General features: G+C 38.7%; 1 protein-coding gene and 2 pseudogenes across 1 annotated transcript; all 3 read left to right on the top strand.

Moving 5' to 3' along the window:
* The first annotated feature begins 2,553 nt into the window (after window positions 1–2,553).
* LOC142607145 (G-type lectin S-receptor-like serine/threonine-protein kinase LECRK2) lies at window positions 2,554–5,250 on the top strand. Its single transcript, XM_075778569.1, has one exon. It carries the CDS (start codon window positions 2,716–2,718, stop codon window positions 5,110–5,112), a length of 2,397 nt encoding a protein of 798 aa, XP_075634684.1. The 5' UTR covers window positions 2,554–2,715; the 3' UTR covers window positions 5,113–5,250.
* Window positions 5,251–8,315: 3,065 nt separating this feature from the next.
* On the top strand, window positions 8,316–12,327 carry LOC142606513 (uncharacterized; annotated as a pseudogene).
* Window positions 12,328–14,984: 2,657 nt separating this feature from the next.
* Window positions 14,985–22,515, top strand: LOC142606511 (G-type lectin S-receptor-like serine/threonine-protein kinase LECRK2; annotated as a pseudogene).
* Window positions 22,516–22,941: the final 426 nt, after the last annotated feature.

Below are 22,941 nucleotides of genomic sequence, written 5' to 3'. Positions count from 1 at the left end.
CTTGAGCTGAATGGAAAATTTGCAGAAAAATAATTCTACACGTGGTTCAATCGATCGAGCCTAATTTTCGATCGATCAAGTCTTGCAAAATTACACCAATAATTTATGCAATCACTCGATTCTAATTTTACAAATAATCACACTTTGAGCAAGTCTAAACCTAGACTCTATGTTTTGATCATGATTTGCCAACACATTACATAATGAAGTTCTAATACATTAGTTCCTAAAGTCTTAGAACCTAACAGAGTTATTAGGAACCTTCTTGGAAATTCTTTGGATAAAATTACCCAACATGTTAGGGCCCATTCGGATAAGTGTTTTCAAGGACAAAACGTGAGATTGAATCTCAGTTTGGAATTTTTAATTTTATTTACAAAAAAAAAATTCATAAGTAATTTTTTTTTTCTTACAATAAGTAATAAGATGTTCATTTTATTTGAGATTTTTTTAATAAAAAAAATATATTAAACTTGTTATTTTCTATAATAGTTACACACACATGCAGTAATCTAGAAACACCCCTAACGGTATGCTAGAATAAACCCGTCCCAAAATATTTTATTCCAATGGACAAACTGAAATAGAGTTCGAAACGATATTCACAACATTACTTTGAAGTACGAAAGTCGCACACCATAAACAAGAAAAGGGTCTATAACTATTATGAGCAATAATTTATTAGAAACATTTTTTTCTTGTGAGATTATTGTAAACATTTTGAAAATTTTACAATGGGATAAGATCTTCTATATTTTAAGTTCTCTTAGTTATGTCTATTTCCATGATTAAGATTTAATTGTTAATAGACTATTATGTTATTTAAAGTGAAAGTGATGGTCTAGTACTTTTTTATATTGTATCATTAAATTTGAATCAAGAAATGAACCCAGAGAATCTTTAGTGACAAGGGAATTGACGGTATGGAATTTTGTGCTTGGCACAAAATTCCAACGTAGATGGACCGTAGTGAAGTCAATACTAGTCATTATGAGAAAATGGGTCAAATCCATGTTCATTCTTGCCTCTGTATTTTCCTTGTTGGACGGTACAAGTAAAGTAGCACAAAATTCCAACGTAGATGGACCGTAGTGAAGTCAATACTAGTCATTATGAGAAAATGGGTCAAATCCATGTTCATTCTTGCCTCTGTATTTTCCTTGTTGGACGGTACAAGTAAGGTACTTTACGAAAGCATGAACACGAATTTGACCCATCTGATATTATTTTGTATAAACGATAGTATATAAAAAATGGTTCAGTTGATGTGTTTGAAAAAGTTGTAAATACTTTTTTATTTTTTATTTTTATTTTTTAAAAAAATAATTAATTATTGTGTGTTTAGATGAAATTTTTGACCCATGCAGAGTGAAATAGACTACTATCACATTATATTATTTAAAATTTTAAGTGATGTGATAGTCCAACACGTTCTTAGATTTGTAATATTAAATTTGAACGAGGGAACGAGCCCACTTCAAAGGAATTGACCGTAAGGAAACTTCTGTGCCAAAGCCAAACACAAACATGCCGACGTAGATGGACAGTAGTAAAGTCAATACTAATAAATACGAGAGAGCGGGTCAAATTCAAAAAAAATGGAAATTTTAGGAGAGTGCCAATTAATGCAGTAAATGTAAACCACATGTTAAGAGCATCGAATCAAATCAAAGTCAATGAAGAAAATCCTGATGTCTTTGTTTCCAGCAGTAGAATAGAGAAAGAGTCTCTTCACACAGACTGCAAAGAAAATATAATAAAGGACTCATGTAGATTTGTCATTATACAAAGGGTCCGTTTGGATAGAACTTATTGCTAAAAATTAAAAACTGAAAATACTGTAGCAAAATAATTTTTAAATGTATGAATAGTACTGTGGGACTCATTTTTAATAAAAAATTGTTAAAAAAGTACATGAACAGTGCGCGCACAGTATGCAAACAGTACACGCACAGTGTGCACACGGCGCGCTTGTCCCCCGCAGCAGAGGAAAAAAAAAAGAAGGCAAAACGTGACGCAGCAAAAAAAATCTGAATCCAAACGCCCTCAAAATCATCATTCACCTCATAGTTTATCATTTATGCTACAAAGTGTTCCACTGCCCATACTTATAACAAAATATTCCAAATGCAAATCTTCCTCTACCAGTAAATTTGACATAATACAGTTTATCATTTATACTACAAAGTGTATCAATTATAAACTCCTAATACTATGGCTTTACAAATATCTTCTCTCCTTGACATGGTGAGTGGCTTTCACGCGGGTGGGTTTGAGAAATGGCGAGTGGCTTTCACCTTTTAGGAACCGTCTTGGCAATTCTTTGGGTAGAATTACCCAACATGTTTGAGCCCATTTGGATAAGCATTTTCAAGGACAAAACGCGTGATTAGTTTGGACTTTTTAATTTATTTACAAAAAGAAAAAAAAAATCATAAGAGGACCGTAGTGAAGTGAATATGAGAGAACGGGTCAAATTAAAAAATGTGGAAATTTTTAAGAGAGGGCAAAGAAAACATAAAAAAGGACTCAAGTAGATTTGCCATTATACAAGTTTATCATTCACCTCACAGTTTATCATTTATGCTACAAAGTGTTCCACTTCCCAATACTTATAACAGTATGTTCCCAATGCAAATCTTCCTCTACCAGTAGATTTGTCATAATACAGTTCTTTTATACTACAAAGTGTATCAATTATAAACTCCTAATACCATGGCTTTACAAATATCATATCTTCTCTCCTTGTTGCTTCTTGTTCTGTTGCTGCCATATTCCACCACAGCTCAAAATTCCAGCAACCAATATCAAGGCTCATCCCTTACTGCACAAGAAAAAGGTCCTTACTGGGCATCGCCTTTGGGTCACTTTGCTTTTGGTTTCCAACATATTGAAAATGGAGGCTTTCTACTAGCCATATGGTTCAACAAAATACCTGAAAATACCATTGTCTGGTCAGCCAATGGAGATAATCTAGCGCCAGCAGGATCCAAAGTTGAACTTACCAAAGGTAGCCAATTGGAACTCAAGGACCCAACAGGCATAGAGATATGGAAATCTGAGTTAGGCGGTTTAGGAGTTGATTATGCAGCCATGCTTGACACCGGAAACTTTGTGCTGGTAAGCCAGGACGGTAGCCTTTTGTGGCAGAGTTTTAATCATCCGACAAACACAATGCTACCTACACAGACAATGAGACTGGGAAGCAAGCTTGTAGCTCATTACTCGGAAAGGAATTACTCTAACGGAAGGTTCCAGTTCCAACTAGCAACCAATGGACTTCTTGTGCTTCAAACTTTAGCATACCCTATAGATTGGGTTAACACTGATTATTGGTCAAGTGGAACTATAAACAATGGCTTTCAGTTGGTCTTCAATGAGTCTGGCCCTATATACCTCACAACTACAAACGGAAGCATACTTATGACCTTATCATCGAAATCTTTTTCTAAACAGGACTACTATCAAAGAGCAGTCTTGGAATATGATGGAGTTCTTATACATTATGTCTACCCAAAAAGCAGCACTAACACGTTAATGGCCAGCACATGGTCCATTTCGTTCCTTATGCCTCCAAATATATGCAAAATTACGGAAAACATAGGCAGTGGAGCTTGTGGGTTCAACAGCTACTGTGAGCTAGGAGGGGATGGAAGACCAAATTGCAAATGCCCAACAGGATACACCCTCATTGATCCAAAAGATGTTATGAAAGGTTGCAGACAGGACTTTCTTCCACAAAGTTGTTATGAAGCATCTTCAGAAACAGATCAGTTTGCTTTAAGTGAAATGGAAAGTGTAAATTGGCCCTTTACCGATTATGGACATTATGGAGGAGGCGTAACTGAGGATTGGTGCAGGAAAGCTTGCTTGGGTGATTGTTTTTGTGCATTGGCTGTTTTTGGAGGTGGGCACTGTTGGATGAAGAAATTTCCTTTCTCAAATGGGTTTAGGGACCCATCCTACGCTGGAACCAAAGTTCTAATCAAAATAAGGAAAGATAATTCTACTTCTAACCCTTCAGATGCAGATTTGAAAAAGAAAAATCATTCAACTGTGAGACTTATTCTGTTGGTGCTCCTTAGCAGCTCGATGTTTGTGAACTTACTCTTCCTGTTGGCTGCCTTTCTGCTTGCTTTTTGTTTCAAATATTGGAAACCAAAGGCCTGTAATCCATACCTGGTCATGCCAGGCATGAATTTGCGAAGTCACACTTATGAGGAACTAACAGAAGCCACAAATGGGTTCAGGGAAGAGCTAGGGAGGGGTGCCTTTGCAAAAGTTTATAAAGGGGTTCTAGAATATGAGGACAGAAAACCAGTTGCGGTTAAAAGGATGAATGACTTGGTGAAAGACTGCGATATGGAGTTCAAAGCTGAAGCGAGTGCTATTGGCAGTACAAACCATAGAAATTTGGTCAAACTGCTAGGATACTGCAATGAGGGGCAGCACCGGCTTCTTGTATATGAATTCATGAGTAATGGTTCTCTAGCAAGCTTTCTATTTGGGGGTTCGCGGCCATATTGGTACCAAAGAATTCAAGTTGCATTAGAAACGGCAAGAGGGCTCTTTTACTTGCATGAAGAATGCAGCACCCAAATCATACATTGTGATATCAAGCCGCAGAACATCCTCCTAGATGACTCTTTTACAGCTAAAATTTCTGACTTTGGATTAGCTAAGCTTTTGAAAGTAGACCAGACTCGTACTACTACTGGAATCAGGGGAACTAAAGGGTATGTTGCACCCGAATGGTTCAGAAACGTGCCTGTTACAATCAAGGTAGATGTTTACAGCTTTGGCATTTTGTTGCTAGAGCTCATTTGCTGCAGAAAGAGTTTTGAAGCAGAGGCAAAGGATGAGGATCAGATGATACTAGCTGACTGGGTATATGATTGCTATAAAGACAAGAAACTGAAGCTGTTAGTGGATAATGATGTGGAGGCAACAAATGACATGAAGAGAGTGGAGAAATATGTGATGATTGCAATATGGTGCATTCAGGAGGATCCATCACTAAGGCCAACAATGAAGAAAGTGGTACAAATGTTGGAAGGATCTGCTGAGGTCTCAATTCCTCCAGGTCCATCCTCATTTATTAGTTCAATGTAAATCCTCTTATATAATTACCATCCTGGTTGTTTAAGTCTTTATGCATGTTTAATTGTCAATACTATCAACTTGGCAAGTCAAGTGATATCCAGGAATTGGGTACTCTTATATGAATAATAATTATCCATGTGTCCCAAGATTTTCAATAAAATGACAGCTTTTCTGTGTCAAGTAATTCTTTATATACAATTTGTATTAAAAAAATGAGGGGGGGAGGGGGTGGTGGGAGGGTACTAGATGGTTTTCCTTTTGTTAAAAAAATGTGTCTTTTCTATTGAGTATTAAACCACTATAAAACTAATACAAAACTGAACATTGACAAGGTCCAGGCAATGAATAGTGGCTACTGGACTATAGAACTAGTTGTAGCCACTACCATCGACATATTTTGATGTACAGGTTATTTTCAGGTAGGCCTTCTTAGATTAAATCTAGCTAAATTCAGCAAGATCCAAACTACTGTCTTACAACAAGACTTACAATCTGTCATGGTTTGCAACATTAACATAACATAATTTGCCACAAGATTAGTTTAACTTCGCAACCAAATTGATAAATGAAACAGAAAAGTGAGGAGGCGATACTTGTCAAGACAGAGCAGTAAATGGAATCAAAATCCATGTCCATTCTTGCCTCGGTAAAGTACCTTCCTTTTAGAACTATCCTGACTAGAGAAGTATTGAGCATCAAAGCAACACCTTCAGATATTATTTTGCATAAATGATGAGCTTATAACAAATTAGATGAACTTTTGGAACCATGCAGAATCTTTAAAGTTTGAAGTTGAAGGAATGTATCCTAAGTTGAAAGTTACTAATGTAGGTGATTGTAAGTTCCTGTTCATTGCCCATTGAGAGTAACTCTGAACCTGTGTATTGATTTTGAAGAGAAGATTGGCAAGGTTGGATGTTTATGTCACCAGCATTGCTACAGATCTGGCGTTTTGATGAATGTATGTATGATAAATGTTTGTATATCCCAACTGTCTATTAATATGACTACTATTCTATGTCAAGTAATTGTTTATATAAAATTTTTATCACACATAAAAGTGGTTCCTCCCATAAATAAAAAAAAAGTTACTAGATAAAAAATTTCTGCTAGTAGTGCAAATTTTTTGTCTTTTCTATTCAAGCATTTGATCACTACTAACCTATTACAAAACCTAGTAGTTAATGGCTTAATGCCATTGCCGTCATTCATATGGATTGAAACACCAAGTAAATAGATTTTTTTTTAGATGTTATATTATAGAAATTATATATATTTTATTTTATGATGTTATAAAAGTATAGTATTAAATTATTAATGTATTATAGATTATTGGGCCTTGTAGTTCAGTTCTATTGCTAACACCTCTTGATATTTTCAAGGAAGATGTCCATAGTTTAAATCCCCACCCCAACTATTGAATTTATTATTATTTTTTATATAATATATATGTGTGTGTATTATGTATGCCATAGTTCTTTTTTTTTTTTTCTTTTTTCTTTTTCCTTTTTTCTATTTTAGGGCAATTGCCTAGGGATTGAGCTGACATTATCAGGTTGACCTGACTCTTAAAAGACTAGTTATAGTCTTATAGATCATATGTTTTGCAATTCATTCAACATGGCAATTCATTCAACTCGACCAAATTCTAACAACTAAATAAGGTTGATTAAAACTTTTGCCAAAACAAAAAAAAGGGAAATGTTACTGGCACCATAAGGTGCTCGTTAAGGACGATTTATTATAGGGCCAATCTAATAAAAAAATTAGTATAAATTGATAAGAGGATTAAAAATATTACTAAAGTAATAAGTGGTACTCAAAAAGTTCATTCAATTTGCTCTAAACTCTATAAAATTAGTCAAAAATATGACATAAAACAAAATAATTTGACATAAAGCTATTTCTTTACCGCAACTTATGGCTCATTAACACTACCCAAAGAAATCAAAATTCCATCATTTAACCCAAGATTTTATTTAGCAAAGTGATAGGACCATTCTACATGCTACATAATACTGTATGTGGGGGGCTGAGGCCCGAGGATGAAATTTAAAAGTCGCGGTATGGAATGCCAATGCCACGAGCCTGAGGAAGAGGGTTGCTCGGACGGATGAAGAGGTACTTCAAAAATACTCTGAGTGGCACCAAGTAGAAACCAAAAGTTAGGAGAAGAGTAGTTTAGGGAAGCTTGTAGTCTCCGCATTAAATGCGTTGCACTTGGCCTCTTAACTGCATTGAATGGTGGCAACAGCTTTATCAGTTGCATTAATGAGGAAGCCTAAACAGTATAGATCACAGCTAAGCAGGTTCTTTCCACCACCTTCTTTAAACTGTAGGAAGGAACAAGTGTCAAAAAAGGAAATTGGTTAGGTGAGAAATGGAGGGTTGAGATGAAAAGTGGGGAGGAGAATATATATTAGAAAGAGAGATTGCAACGAGGGAGAGGAGAAAAACTAGAAGAACATTAGGGAGAGAATGGAGTTAACAGGATGAGTGAACAGTAACATTTTAAGTGTAATTTTAACATCCTTGAGAGGGCTTGTATAAGGATATTGGTTCTTTCAATACATGAATTTTGCCTTTTTCTTTCTTGCTTGATTTTCGGATTGGGCCACTTCTTTGTTATGTTGTTCCCTCTCTACAAATTCTTTGTATTGGGCCATAGATGAAGTGATTCCACTATTCTAAGTGGGCTGTGAGCATCTTCTAATTTTCCTTGTCCTTACAATTGGCACCATCTGTGGGAACAACTAAGTCTGGTGGTTCTATCCTGAGAATACATGGCTAGTGTAAGCCAGGATTGGGAAGAGGCAGTTGGTTCACTGAGGGAGAACCAATTTGTTAACATGGAGCAGAGGGGAGATAGACAGCGCACCCCAAGTGTGGTGGTGGAGTCTTATCATACTGACCGCGCTAAGCGGAGCCATTCGAAGACTGGAAGTCATACTTCTCATGATCAAGAGACACCCAAGCTGCAGTTGGAGATAGATCACCTGCGCAGGAAGTTGAAACGTAGGGAATGTGATAGGAGGAGTCCTTCTCCCTCATCAAGTGACAGCTTTAAGGCTAGTAGGGATCGAACTTATCACCACGGGTCCAGTACCCCATCTAGCGAATCCTAATTGGCTTCTTCTCGTAAGGATAGGTTCAGAAAAGGTGGTGGTAGACTTAGGAAGTGATCTTCCCACCAAGGCATAGGGAATGATGCAATGAGAAAGGCCCTAAGGCAAATTGCAAAGTCACCTTTTGTTAGGAGGATCAATAAGGCTAAGCTTCCATGGCGTTTTTCTCAACCAACTTTCACTATGTATAATGGAAAGACTGACCCCGTGGAGCATTTTAGCCACTTTAACCAAAATATAGAGGTTCATTCGAGTAATGTGGCTCTGGTGTGTAAGGTTTTTCCTTCTAGTCTTAGGCCGACGGCCATGTGCTAGTTTGATGCCTTGGAGGAAGGCTCAATAAGGTCATTTGAGGAGCTGACAAGGGCATTCGGGGCCAGATTCATAACGTGTAGTAGAGTCCCCAAGTCAATGGATTCATTGCTATCCATGGCTATGAGGGAAGGAGAGACTCTTAAGACCTATACGGATAAGTATTGGGAAACTTATAATGAAATAGATGGTAACTTTGAGGATGTGGTTGTGAGGACCTTTAAGGTGGGGCTCCCCACTGAGCATGAGTTGAGGAAGTTGTTGACAATGAAAACCGCTTCAAACATGTCACGCCTCGCCCCTTTAAGGTTTTGTTCTTCCCTAGGTTGCGCTGGGGAAAAGGCCTCATACACAACAAGGGAGGGCATTCTTTATAAGCACATCCCCATGTGCTTCCCTAGGCAATGTAGGATTCCATGAAATGCAAGACTCCCTTTTGGGTCACTACAATCCACCCCCTTACGGACACACACGTCCTCGCGTATGGGGCCCACCCTTCTGGCTAGGGCATGGCTTTGATACCATCTGTCATGCCTCCGCCCCTATGTGCATGATATTGTCCTCTTTGGGCGGCCCGGAGACTCTCTTAGTCCCTCAAGGTTTTGTTTTTCCCCAGGTTGCGCTGGGGAAAAGGCCTCATACACAACAAGGGAGGGCATTCCTTATAAGCACATCCCCATGTGCTTCCCTAGGCAATGTGGGATTCCATGAAATGGAAGACCCCCTTTTGGGTCATTACAAAACATGCGACAACTTATGGATCATATAGATAAGTATAAACGGGTTGAAGAAGATCAAGTGCAGGGTAAAGGCAAAGCAAAGATGTTTCCCGAAAGGAAGGATTCTCAAGGAGGGGGATACCAGAGTAATCACCTCAGAAGGGAATTCCCAAACCAAATGTCATCAACGAGGACCCAATTGATCAACTCGTTGTTTAAAGAACCAGTGTATCAAATATTGGAGAAAATACAGAATGAGCCCTACTTTAAATGGCCCAATAAAATGGGTGGAGATGCATCATGGAAAAACTAGAGCCTATATTGCCATTACCATTAGGATAAGAGGCACATTATGGAGAATTGCAAAACCTTGCGTGATCACCTGAACTAGTTGGTGAAGGCAGGGAAGCTCAACTAATTTTTACATCAGCATGTGGGACAATTTGGGCACTTCGGACCTGAGTTGGATAGGGGCAATGTTCCTCGACCAGCTTTAGGCACCATCAACGTAATTTTTGCCAAGCCAGGAGGCGATATTGGGACATGTCCTAGGGTTATGTCTGTGGGTGAGGGCCTTGATGTTGAAGCCATGGAGGCCAGGAGTCATGTTGCTAAGAGGGCTAAGGGAATGGCTGTTCCCACTCTAGGTTTCTTTGAAGGAGATAAAGAGGGAACATGTCAACCACATGATGATGCTCTGGTGGTTACTATCAGGATTGGTGGATATGATGTAAAGAGAGTCCCTGTTGATCAGGGAAGCGGAGCAGAGATCATGTACCCTAATTTGTACAACAGGTTGAGTTTGAAGTCCGAGGACCTGGAAAGGTATGACTCACCGTTGGTAGGCTTTGATGGAAAGATAGTGGTCCCTTAGGGAATGATCAGGTTACCCGTTCAAGTTGGGGACGAAGAGGTGCAAGTCAACTTTATCGTCGTTAAAGCTTATTCCCCTTACACAGTTATCCTAGCTAGGCCATGGTTACATGCACTTGGGGCGGTCTTGTCAACTTTGCACTTGAAGGTTAAGTATCCTACTTAAGGGAGAGTGGGAGAATTACTCGGCAGTCAAGCAATGGCTAGATAGTGTTTGGTGTCTGGAATTACCTGGCCACCCGAGGATCCTGGCGTAGGGGCAGGGGAGGAAACTACATAGCAACTAAAGGGCCTTGTGAAGGGACAAGAGGCCAAGACAGGAAGTGAATCGTTCGAGGACCTAGAGAGGGTGGTAATTGAGGAGGATGAGGAAAGGTATTTTCAAGTGGGGTCCCAGTTGCCAGATTTGGAGAAAGTAGAGTTGGTGAGGTTTCTAGAAGCCAACATTGATGTTTTTTCCTAGACTACTTATGATGTCCTCGGGATTAACCCTGGGTTTATTTGTCATCAATTGAATGTTAATCCCGAGGCCATGCCTTGCAAACAGCCTCTTCAACGTGCATCTTAGGACCACGCCGAGGCAGTAAGGGTGGAAGTGAACAAGTTGAAGCAAGCTGGAGCTATTAAGGAAATCTTCTATCTCGAATGGTTGGCCAAACTTGTGGTAGTTAAAAAAAAGAATGGGGAGTGGCGAGTCTGTGTAGATTTCACTGATCTGAATAAGGTATGTCCAAAGAATCACTTCCCCATCCCTAGAACTGATCAGTTGGTGGATGTTACTATAGGGCATTCTCAGATGAGCTTTTTGGATGCCTTCTAGGGTTATCATCAAATACCCTTATCATTGCCCGACCAGGAGAAGACAACTTTCCGTGCTTCCAGTGGAAATTACCATTACCGGGTGATGCCTTTTGGCCTAAAAAATGCAGGATCCACGTATCAAAGGATGGTGACTCAAATGTTTGAGTCACAAATATAAAGAAATATGAAGGCTTACATTGATGATATGGTAATTGAGAGTAAGCATGTAGAGGACCACTTAGCAGACTTGGAAGAGATATTTTCGGTCTCAAGAGAACATAAGTTACTCCTGAATGCCTCCAAGTGCTCTTTTGGGGTCAGCTTGGGGAAGTTTCTTGGCTACATGATAACGCACCAGGGAATTGAGGTCAATCTTGACCATATTAAGGCTATCAATGGCTTGCATCCTCCTTGGATTCCCAAAGAGGTGCAGATTGACTGGAATGGCAACTACTTTAAATAGGTTTATCTCCTGATACACAGATAAGTGTCGTCCTTTTTTCCAACTCCTCCATAAGTGGAAAGGTTTTTAGTGGACCAAGGAGCGTGTGACGGCCTTTGAAGACCTTAAACAATATTTATCCAATCCTCCCATACTTTCTAGGCCCGAGAAGGAGGAAGTGTTGTATGCTTATTTGGCAGTCATGGATTATGCTGTCAGCCTCGTCCTAGTTAGGAATGAGGATGGAATTCAAAGGCCTGTTTACTATGTTAGCAAGTCTCTACAGGATGTTGAAACACGTTATCTACCCTTGGAAAAGGTAGTGTTGGCTATTGTGCATGCCACGAGGAAGCTCCCTTACTATTTTCAATCCCACACTGTGGTGGTGCTCACCCAACTCCCTTTAAAAACTCTTCTGAGAAAATCATATTACACTAGCAGGATTGCTAAATGGGGAATAAGGCTCTGAGCCTATGATGTCAAATACATGCCTCGGACTGCCATTAAGGGGTAGATCCTTGCAAACTTTGTGGCAAAGTTCACTGAGGGTAACATCAAGAGGGAAGTAAAGATTTTGGGGGTAATGGTCATATCAGTCATCATTATTCTCCCGTGGGAGGTTTATACGGATGGAGCGTCTAACCAAAAGGGAGTCGGAATTGGTATTGTGTTAGTTACTTATGAGAAGCTGATCATGGAGAAATCTTTGTGGTTAGGTTTCCTGGCTACTAATAATGAAGCCGAATATGAGGCCTTTCTAACAGGAGTCACAATGGTTAAACAGATGGGAGAAGAAGTAGTGGAATTATATTCTGATTCTAGATTTTTCGTGGGTCAAGTCAATGGAGGTTTTGAAGCTCGAGATGAGAGAATGCAGGGGTACCTCACTAAGGTGAAATGCGCTCTGACCTGGTTCAAGAGCTTTGTATTGAAGCAAATCCCTAGAGGATAGAATGCTCATGCCAATTCATTGGCAATGCTTGCTACCTCCCTGGGGTCAAAACTGCCTCGGATTGTCCTAATTGAGGACATGGTTAACTCTAGTCTCGCTAAGGGACCCGTGGTTGGAGTGCATAGTATCCAAGTGGGACCAAGGACAAGGATGAGGCAGAAAAGGTGCGTAGAAGTGCTCCCCACTATTGGTTATTTGAGGAGCAGAAATTATACAAGCGCTCTTATTCAGGGCCATATTTACTGTGTGTACATCCTGAAGCAGTAGAGCCCTTATTGGAAGTGCTGCATGAAGGCATATGCAGGAGTCACACTAGTGGAAGGTCTTTGGCTCACAGGGCCCTTAACCAAGGATATTGGTGGCATTGGGGCCTACTATCTGGAAGATTTGGATGAAAATGTAATCCCTCACCCTTGGAATGTAAACAATCTATGGCATTATTATTATTAATAAATTCTGTTGCCATGTATATCTTATTTAATTATATCTTGTTATGGATGCGTTTATAGAGACAATGGGCCTGTTAGATATTCTAAGCGTTAAACAGAACCTAGGTCTTATCTAACTCCTCAAGTCACAAGCTTAAGGTAAATTAACATTGCAGAATGATATTCTAAGTGTTAAACAGAACCTAGGTCTTGTCTGACTCCTCGGGTCACAAGCCTAGTGTAAATTAACATTGCAGAAAGACATTGTAAGTGTTAAACAAAACTTAGGTCTTGTCTAACTTCTCGGGTCACAAGCCTAGGGTAAATTAACATTGCAGAAATACATTTTAAGTGTTAAACATAACCTAGGTCTTGTTTTACTCCTCGAGTCACAAGCCTAGGGTAAATTAACATTGCAGAAAGACATTCTAAGTGTTAAACAGAACGTAGGTCTTGTTTGACTCCTTGGGTCACAAGCCTACGATAAATTAACATTGTAGAAAGACATTCTAAGTGTTAAACAGAACCTAGGTCTTGTCTGAATCCTCTGGTCACAAGCCTAGGGTTAATTAACATTGCAGAAAGACATTCTAAGTGTTAAACAGAACCTAGGTCTTGTCTGACTCCTCGAGTCACAAGCCTAGGGTAAATTAACATTGCAGAAAGAAATTCTAACTGTTAAACAGAACCTAGGTCTTGTCTGACTCCTCGGGTCACAAGCCTAGGTTAAATTAACATTGTAGAAAGGCATTCTAAGTGTTAAATAGAACCTAGGTCTTGTCTGACTCCTCGGGTCACAAGCCTAGGGTAGATTAACAATGCAGAAAATATTCTAAGTATAACAGCATATGCAAATACCCTTAAGTGGAGAATGGAGTTCCTAGGGTCACAAGTTAAGAACTAGGTGGACCTTGAGAAAGGTTGCTTAAAGGGATAGGGAAGTGAACGTCATGGGAACTTCCTCGGGTTTCTGCAAGTCCACTTTGAAAGTCCCAAGTCTAGTTTCAAGTAAGTGTTAGATGATAATTTGCTTAAAATCCATAAGTTAGTTTACTCTTTATGTTGTGATAGCATTGTGAACTGCCATGGTATGATTACGACGAAAGAAGGATGGTGACGAAGCATGTAAAATGATGAGTATAAAGTAAATAGTAAAATAAAAACAAAATACACAAAAAATATGTGTAATAATAAACAACCAAAGTTAACGTCAAAGTCTCTTTATTAAAAGTAGGCTAACTGTGATACAAAAAGTAGGGCACTATCTATACAACAGCCTGTTACAAAAATGCCTATGTATCCCCTAGAATAAGACTTTAGGCAGTTGACTCCTTCTCCTTGGCTTTTTTTTTCTCTTGCGTTTTTTCCTTCTTCTTCTTCTTCAATTGCACCACCTCGGCCACTTCCTCTTGGACCTCCACAACCTTCACATCAACTGGAGGTGGCAGCTCTTTTTTCTTTTCCTTGCCCTTGGCCAAAGTAGGAGAGGAGTCTTGGTTTGGCTGAGCTGAGAAAGAAGGGGAAGCAGAGCTAGGGTCTACTGGAGGCTGCGGGGGAGTGGGTGCCAAACATAGAGTAGGAGGGTAGTACACCTTATCAGGAGCCCGAAGCTCTGATTCAGTGCTCACCCCTGCACCGTCCAAGGCTTGGCCCCACACCTCCAAGCAAAAGGCACGAACAACATCCCTGAGCTGAGCAGTGAGGCTCTCCACTGCCTTGGTCATGCCTGCATCATATGCTGCCTACTCGACCTCAGCTTTCTCCTTCTCCTTGGTCTCCAGATGCTTCTTTACTTGTTTCAGTTCCATAACTGTAAGAGCCATTTTATACTCGGCCTTTTTTGAGCCTCCAAGGCGTTAGCCATTTGCCTCTCATTGACCTTAAGAGCGGACTCAGTGTTCCTTTAAGCCTTCTCTACCTCAGATAGCTAGGCAAGGGTTTCTTTTAGCTTCTTGTCCGCCTCAACTTGGGCTTTTTCTGCAGCCTCTTGGCCTTTCTCAGCCTTTCTTGCCACGTCCAAGGAATGGTTTATCCATTCCTCGGCCATAAAGGCGGTTTAGACGTCCTATAAAAAAAAATATATAAAAAACTAAAGAACAACAATGTAAGTATCATATAAGTCATGATCAAGCTAACTGTACAGATGGATAGGTTTGGTGGTGTACCTTGGCAAGGTCCTGCTTCAGAGTTAGGAAGACTTCTCTTTTCCAAAAGGACCTCAGCTCAGCCATGTTCTCAGGCAAGCATAATGCCTTCTCCAGGCATTCTGCCACCAAGCCTGAGCTACCCCTTTTGGGGTCCCTCAAGTTGGCGTCATCAAGCACCGGATTGCCTGAGCTCAAGGTAAAGATAGGTCTCCAGATAAAGGCCTTCTTAGGTTGGTCTCCACCAACCTCCTTAGAAGTTTCAATGTGTGCAAACTTCTTTTGCTGCCACTTTCTTGCCCAGGCTTCCTTGGCTGGAGGTTCAGCAATCTCCCATTCCTATGTCTCCTCGGAGCCCTTGCCTCCTTGGCCATGTTTTCTTTTCTTGTCCGCGGCCTTGGCAGGGGATGTGCGCATCACGGCAGGAGTAGGAGGTTGGGGTGGCACTGCTACAGCCGGGGAAAAGCCCCCAACGTGGGCTATTAGCAGGGCGAAAAGGTCTGGTGTCTTTTCTTTATAACCCATTTCTACCGAGGAATGAGCTGTTGACGTGCTAGGAGCGTCCTTGCGGTAAAAAACTTCGAAGTCTTTTTTTGTGACCTCTGGGTGGATGGATTCAGGTGTAGACTCCTTCTCTTTGTCGTCAAAAGGAATTGAGGGTTCTTGAGAATAAAGGAGTCTCGCAGCTAAGGGTGTTGGAAGCTGGGCGTCTTGAGTTCCCTTTAGTGGAAGTTTTATCAGTAAGAATCCTGGCACAACCACGTCAATTAAGGCCAAACGATGATCCCTAGCCTTAATAACATTCTTTGGACTCAAGAAACGCTTGGTGGAGGGCTACTAGCCGAGAATGACGTGAGCCGCCTTAAGCTGTCCGTCTTTGTGCAGAAATATCTCTGACCTAAGGATCCTGTTTAGGTCTATGGAGTTCACCAAGTGCTTAGTTGGGGAGATGTGGTATTTGTCTAAAAAAAAAAAAAGAATTTTTAGTGAAGTGATTAAGTGAAGAGCTTTCATGTAAATAAAGCTAGCTAAAAATCCTAAGTATCACTTCGGTCCTCGGGAACCCTACGTGGCACGTGTAAAGTCGGCGCGTGTGACAAAAATTTCGCTTTTACCTCAGGGTTAATAGCAAAAGTTTTAGGGGCTATTGTGGGGGCTGAGGCCCAAGGACGAAGTTTAAAAGTCGCGGTATGGAATGCCAATGCCACGGCCCACGGGCCTGAGGAAGAGGGTTGCTCAGGCGGATGAAGAAGTATGTCAGAAATACTCTGAATGGCACCAAGTAGAAACCAAAAGTTAGGAGAAGAGTAGTTTGGGAAGCCTGTAGTCTCTGCATTAAATGCCCTGCACTTGGCCTCCTGACCGCATTGAATGGTGGCAACAGCTTTATCAGCTGCATTGATGAGGAAGTGACCTGAATAGTACATATCATAGCTAAGCAGGTTCTTTCCACCACCTTCTTCAAACTATAGAAAGGGACAAGTGTCAAAAAAGGAAACTAGTTAGGTGAGAAATGGGGGGTTGAGATGAGAAGTTGGGAGGAGCATATATATTAGAAAGAGATATTGCAATGAGGGAGAGGAGAAAAACCAGAAGAACATTGGGGAGAGAATGGAGTGAACAGGACAAGCGAACAGTAACATTTTAAGTGTAATTTTAACATCCTCGAGAGGGCTTGTATAAGGATATTGGTTCTTTCAATACATGAATTTTGCCTTTTTCTTTCTTGCTTGATTTTCGGACTGGGCCACTTCTTTGTTGTGTTGTTCCCTCTCTACAAATTCTTTGTATTGGGCCATAGATAAAGTGATTCCACTATTCTAAGTGGGCTATTGGCATCTTCTAATTTTTCTTGTCCTTACACTATATACTTGTTTTTTTTTTTTTTTTTTTTTTTTTTTTTTTTTTTTTTTTTTTTTGCATTGGTTGACACATTATAATGTACACTTGACATCATTAATAATCTGCTCCAATAATGCTTCCTCTAAAAAAAAAAGTCTTCCCATTGAATAGCCAACCTCTTTGACCGCTTCTTTATTAAATGGCGAAAATGCACTTTTGGTCCCTACATTTTAGGTCAATTCTCATTTTGGTCCCAAGATTGATTTTGTTACTAATGTCATCCCTAAAAAAAGAAAATCGTTTTTAAAATCGTCTTTGCCGTTAGCCAACTAACAGAAAAATCCTACGTGTCTAACGGAATGCCCTATTTGCTGACATGGCGCTGATGTGACCATTAAATATATTATTAAAAAAGATTATTTGGCATTTTTTAAATGCCACATCAGCATTTTAATTAATAATAAAAAAAGCTGGATCAGATTAGTTAAACTAAATTAAAAAACAAATTTTAAATCTAATTAAAACACAAACCTTTAATTTCTTAATTTTAATTTAAACTGAAAATACAAATTTGATTTAAATTGAAATTTTATAATTTTTTATCACAATCCTCTGCACCAATCTCCAAACCCAGAAACCCATGGCCAAAGACCCCATTTTGAACCCGTGATTTGGGTTTAGAGAGAGAGAGAGAGAGAGAGAGAGAGAGAGAGGGAGATGAGGAGATAAAGAGATAAGGTCGGCGGTGTTCTGGAGCAGATCAGGGGGGAAGAAACCTCTGAACCCCTCTTCGACTTCGGCTTCTCTCTTCCCATCGATTCTCTTTTCCTTTCACTGGTGGATCGTGGATCACGGATCGCGGCTGAGATCTGATCCGGTTTTGTGTTGGGTCATGAATGGCTAGTCAAACTTGATAGCAGCAACGCGACGGTAGTGAATTGACTCTTGTTTTCCGTTGTCTTCTCTCTAGATCGAATCCAAGCTTGAATGATCTGATAATTTTCGGTTTTGTTTGAGTTTTAGTTGATTTGGTGGTTTTAGTTCATCATACATTCTTAAGCATATTCACCCAATTTTCAAAAATATATGTATCTATTCAACACAAACCCATATGATTGGGTTGATGAGGGAGATGGTGGATCTGGGATCTTGGACGATGATGCTGTCGGGATTGAATATTCTGGGTTTCTATTCTTTTGTTCTTAGGATTGAATATTCTGGGGTTGTTGTTCTTGTGTTGTTCTTGTATGTTCATGATCAATATGAATTTGGAATAGGAATTTTATAATTTGAATGTGAAATTTATGAGTTTATGGGTTTGCTGGAGATTGGTTGGTTTATTGGATTTATTTCTTGTTTTCCTAGCATTGATGGAGATTGGATTTGGTTGCTGGAGATTGGATTTCGTTGCTAGGTTTGTTTCTTGAGTTGGGAAGAACAAACTGTTATGTTCTTACGAAAAAATTAATTAATTAAATTAGATTTAAGGCTTTTTAAAAAAAATTAATTTATTTTTTGTTTAAATTTTCTAACATGGCTTTAAAAAAAAAATGTTGACGTGGCATTTAAAAATGCCAAATAATCTTTTTTAATAATATTTTAATGGCCACGTCAGCGCCATGTCAGCAAACAGGGCATTTCGTTAGACACGTAGGATTTTTCCGTTGGTTGGCTGACGGCAAGGACCATTTTAAAAAGGATTTTCTTTTTTTAGGGATGACATTAGTAACAAAATCAATTTTGGGACCAAAATGGGAATTGGCCCAAAATGTAGGGACTAAAAGTGCATTTTTGCCTTATTAAATTGAATAGCCGACCTATTTGACTACTTCTTTGGTTAATTCCCTGTACTTTTTATTAAATTTAAAAACGATTCAAACAAATATTTTTACTAATAAATGTCAAATTGGAGACATTGATTAATATTTTGTACTTTTTATTAAATTTTAAAAACAGTTCAAACAAATATTTTTACTAATAAATGTCACATTGGAGACATGGATTAATTCCTTGTATTTTTTATTAAATTTAAAAACAGTTCAAACAAATATTTTTACTAATAAATGTCACATGGAAGACATGGATTAACTCCTTGTATTTTTTATTAAATTTAAAAACAGTTCAAACAAATATTTTTACTAATAAATGTCACATTGGAGACATGGATTAATTCCTTGTACTTTTTATAAGGCTAAATTGTAAATTATAACCTTAAAATTTGGGAGTGTTTGAATTTTATACCTTGAAGTTTCAGAATTTAGATTTTATCCCACTAAAGTTTTGGGATGTAGGTTTTAATTTTATATCACGTTTCAAAATTTGGATTTTATCTCCTAAAGTTTGGGATATTTTGATTTTACTCCCTAAAGTTTGGGAGTGTTTGAATTTTATATCTTGAAATTTCAGAATTTAGGATGTAAAAGCCAAACACTAATATAGGGAGTAAAATCCAAATTCTAAAACTTCATTTTGTAAAATCCAAACATCCCCAAATTTTAGGAGTGTAGTTTGCAATTTTGCCTTTCTATAATCATCATCTTTTTGTCATAGGAAAAATAATGACTTGTCCTTTGAAGCATTGTTATGTATTCTATTTCGTTCCGGTTGGAAAATCTTGGCATGTAAACCGGAACGATATCCCCTTATTCCACCTTGAATGAAATTTCAGCCCATTCCGGGCATTTCGGTTAATATCAGCCAAAATTAAAGATAGGGCCAGAATGCAAAAGTGAAAGAAAAAATGAAGAAAAATATGATTACATCTCAGTTTGGAATTTTAAATTTATTTAACAAAACATCATAAATGGACCGTAGTGGAGTCAATATGAGAGAATGGGTCAAATTCAAAAACGTGGAAATTTTTAAGGGAAGGCAAAGAAAACATAATAAAGCACTCAAGTATATTTGGGATTCAAATCCTCTAGATTTCTTAGGGTACTCTACCAAATAGATTTTCTCAAAATCTTGATCATTCTTTAATGATTTAATAGTATAGATTTTGTCATGTCATCATTCCACTAACAATAATCTTAATTGTTTTCTTTATAACATTATTATATTATTTTAAGAGTATTATTAGTGAAATGCTGACATGGCATAATCTAGACTCTTAAATCATAAAAGAATAGTTAGGATTTAAAGAAATCTGTTGGTAGAATACCCTAGGAAATCTAGAAGATTTGAATCCGTAGATTTTTCATTATACAAGTTTATCACTCACCTCACAATTTATTATTTATGCTACAAAGTGTTCCACTGCCCAATACTAATAACAATATGTTCCCAATGCAAATCTTCCTCTACCAGTAGATTTGTCATAAATATAGTTTATTGTCTATACTAAAAAGTGTATCAATTTTAAACTCCTAATAATAAGGCTTTACAACTATCATATCTTCTCTCCTTGTTGCTTCTTGTTATGTTGCTGCCATATTCCACCACTACTCAAACTTCCAGCAACCAATCTCTATGCTCATCGCTTATTGCACAGGAAAAAGGCTCTTACTGGGCATCGCCTTTTGGTGACTTTGCTTTTGGTTTCCAACAAATTGGAAATGGAGGCTATCTACTAGGCATATGGTTCAACAAAATACCTAAATAAACCATTGTCCAGTCAGCCAATGGAGATAATCTAGTGCCAACATGATTCAAAGTTGAACTTACCAAAGTTGGCCAATTGGTACTCAGTAACCCAACAGGCATAGAGATAGGGAAATCTGAGTTGGGCGGTTTAGGAGTTGTCTATGCAACCATGCTTGACACTGAAAACTTTGTGCTGGCAAGCCAGGATGGTGGCTATTTGTGGCAGAGTTTGGATCATCCGATGGACACAATGTTACCTACACAAATAATGAGTCTGGGAAGCAAGCTTGTAGCTCATTACTTAGAAAGGAATAACTCTAATGGAAGGTTCCAGTTCCAACTACAAACGGATGGAAATCTTGTGCTTCAAACTTTAGCATACCCTATAGATTAGTCTAACACTGATTATTGGTTAAGTGGAACTATAGGCAGTGGCTTTCAGGTGGTCTTCAACAAGTCTGGCTCTATATACCTGACAACTAGAAACGAAAGCATACTTATTGTGATATCATCTAATCCTAGTTCTACGCAGGACTTCTATCAAAGAGAAATCATGGAATATGATGGGGCTTTTACACAATATGTATACCCAAAAAATAGCACTAATAGTTCAAATGCTGGGAGGTGGCCTACGGCCTGGTCCTCTGTGGCCTATATACCTCCTAATATATGCTATCTTCTGGAAGACATAGGTAGTGGAGCCTATTGCATCCTAGAAGATGATCGAAAATCAAATTGCAGATGCCCACCTAGATACACCTTCATTAATCCAGATGATATTATGAAAGGTTGCAAACAGAACTTTCTTCCACAGTTATGATGAAGCATCTCCAAAAACAGCTCTTTGATTTTGTTAGTATGCAAAATACAAATTGGCCCCAATCCGGATTCAATTATGCAAAATATGGAGGATGTAGCATAACCGAAGATTGGTGTAGAAAAGCTTGCTTGGATGATTGTTTCTGTGCAGTGGCCATTTTTGGAGGTGGGCAGTGCCTTAAAAAGAAAATTCCTCTCTTATATGGGAAACTGGACCCCACCAAAGCCGCAAACAAAGTTCTAATCAAAATAAGGAAAGATAATTCTACTTTTAAGCCTTCAGGTGCAGATTTGTTGAAGAAAAATCATTCAACTGTGATACTTATTGTGTCGGTGCTCTTTTGCAGCTCGATGTTTCTGAACTTACTTTTCCTGCTGGCTGCCTTTCTACGTGTTTTTCATTTAAAATATTGGAAGCCAAAGGCCCTCGAAACATACCCATTAATGCCAAGCATGAATTTGCGAAGTTACACTTATGAGGAACTAACAAAAGCCACTTCAGGGAAGAGTTAGGGAGGGGTGCCTTTGCAAAAGTTTATAAAGGGGTTTTAGAATATGAGGGCAGAAAACTAGTTGCAATTAAAAGGATGAATGATTTGGTGAAAGACTGCGATATGGAGTTCAAAGTTGAAGTGAGTGCTATTGGCAATACAAACCACAGAAACTTGGTCCAACTGCTAGGATACTACAACGAGGGGCAGCACCGGCTTCTTGTATATGATTTCATGAGAAATAGTTCTCTAGCAAGCTTTCTATTTGGGGGTTCGCGGCCATATTGGTACCAAAGAATTCAAATTGCATTAGAAACTGCAAGAGGGCTCTTTTACAGTTTTACTTGCATGAAGAATGCAGCACCCAAATCATATCATTGTGATATCAAGCTGCAGAACATCCTCCTGGATGACTCTTTTACAGCTAGAATTCCTAACTTTGGATGTGCTAAGCTTTTCAAAACAGACCAGACTCGTACTACTACTTGAATAAGGGGAACTAAAGGGTATGTTGCACCCGAATGGTTCAGAAACATGCCTGTTACCATCAAGAAGGATGTTTACAGCTTTGGCATTTTGTTGCTAGAGCTCATTTGCTGTAGGAAGAGTTTTGAAGCAGAGGCAAAGGATGAGGATCAGATGATACTAGCTGACTGGGCATATGACTGCTATAAAGACAAGAAACTAGATCTGTTAGAGGAGAATGATGAGGAGGCAACAAATGACATGAAGAGAGTGGAGAAATATGTGATGATTGCAATATGGTGCATTCAGGAGGATCCATCACTAAGGCCAACAATGAAGAAAGTGGTACAAATGATGGAAGGATCTGTTGAGGTCTCAGTTCCTCCAAGTCCATCCTCATTTATTAGTTCAATGTAAATCCTCTTATGTAATTACCTTTCTGGTTGCTTAAGTTTTTACGCATGTTTAATTGTCAATACTATCAGCTTGGCAAGTCAAGTAATATCTAGGAATGGTATACTCATAAATGTATGATGATTATCTGTGTCCCAATAGTCTCAATAAAATGACAAATTATTCTTTGTCAAGTTATTCTTTATATAAAATTTGTATCAAACAAAAAAAAAGGGGTTGCAGGATAAAGTTTTTGTTTAGTACTGCAAAAATAAAAATCCTTTTCTGTTGAGTATTGAACCACAATAAAACTAATACAAAACTCAACAGTTAATGCCATCATTCATAAGGATTGCAAAACTGAGTAGCATTCTATAGGTGGAATTTTGACTCACCTGCAAAATCCCTCTACTAATTTTAGGAAACTCCAATTGACAAGGTCAGGACAAT

The sequence above is a fragment of the Castanea sativa genome, chromosome 8 (assembly GCF_040712315.1).
Source record: "Castanea sativa cultivar Marrone di Chiusa Pesio chromosome 8, ASM4071231v1".
Taxonomy (NCBI): Eukaryota; Viridiplantae; Streptophyta; class Magnoliopsida; order Fagales; family Fagaceae; genus Castanea; species Castanea sativa.
This window is presented reverse-complemented; position numbering and strand designations above follow the sequence as displayed.

What these genes read in the sequence shown, in the direction of transcription:
- LOC142607145 (XM_075778569.1), top strand. Translation starts at nt 2,716, where the DNA reads ATGGCTTTACAAATATCATATCTTCTCTCCTTGTTGCTTCTTGTTCTG.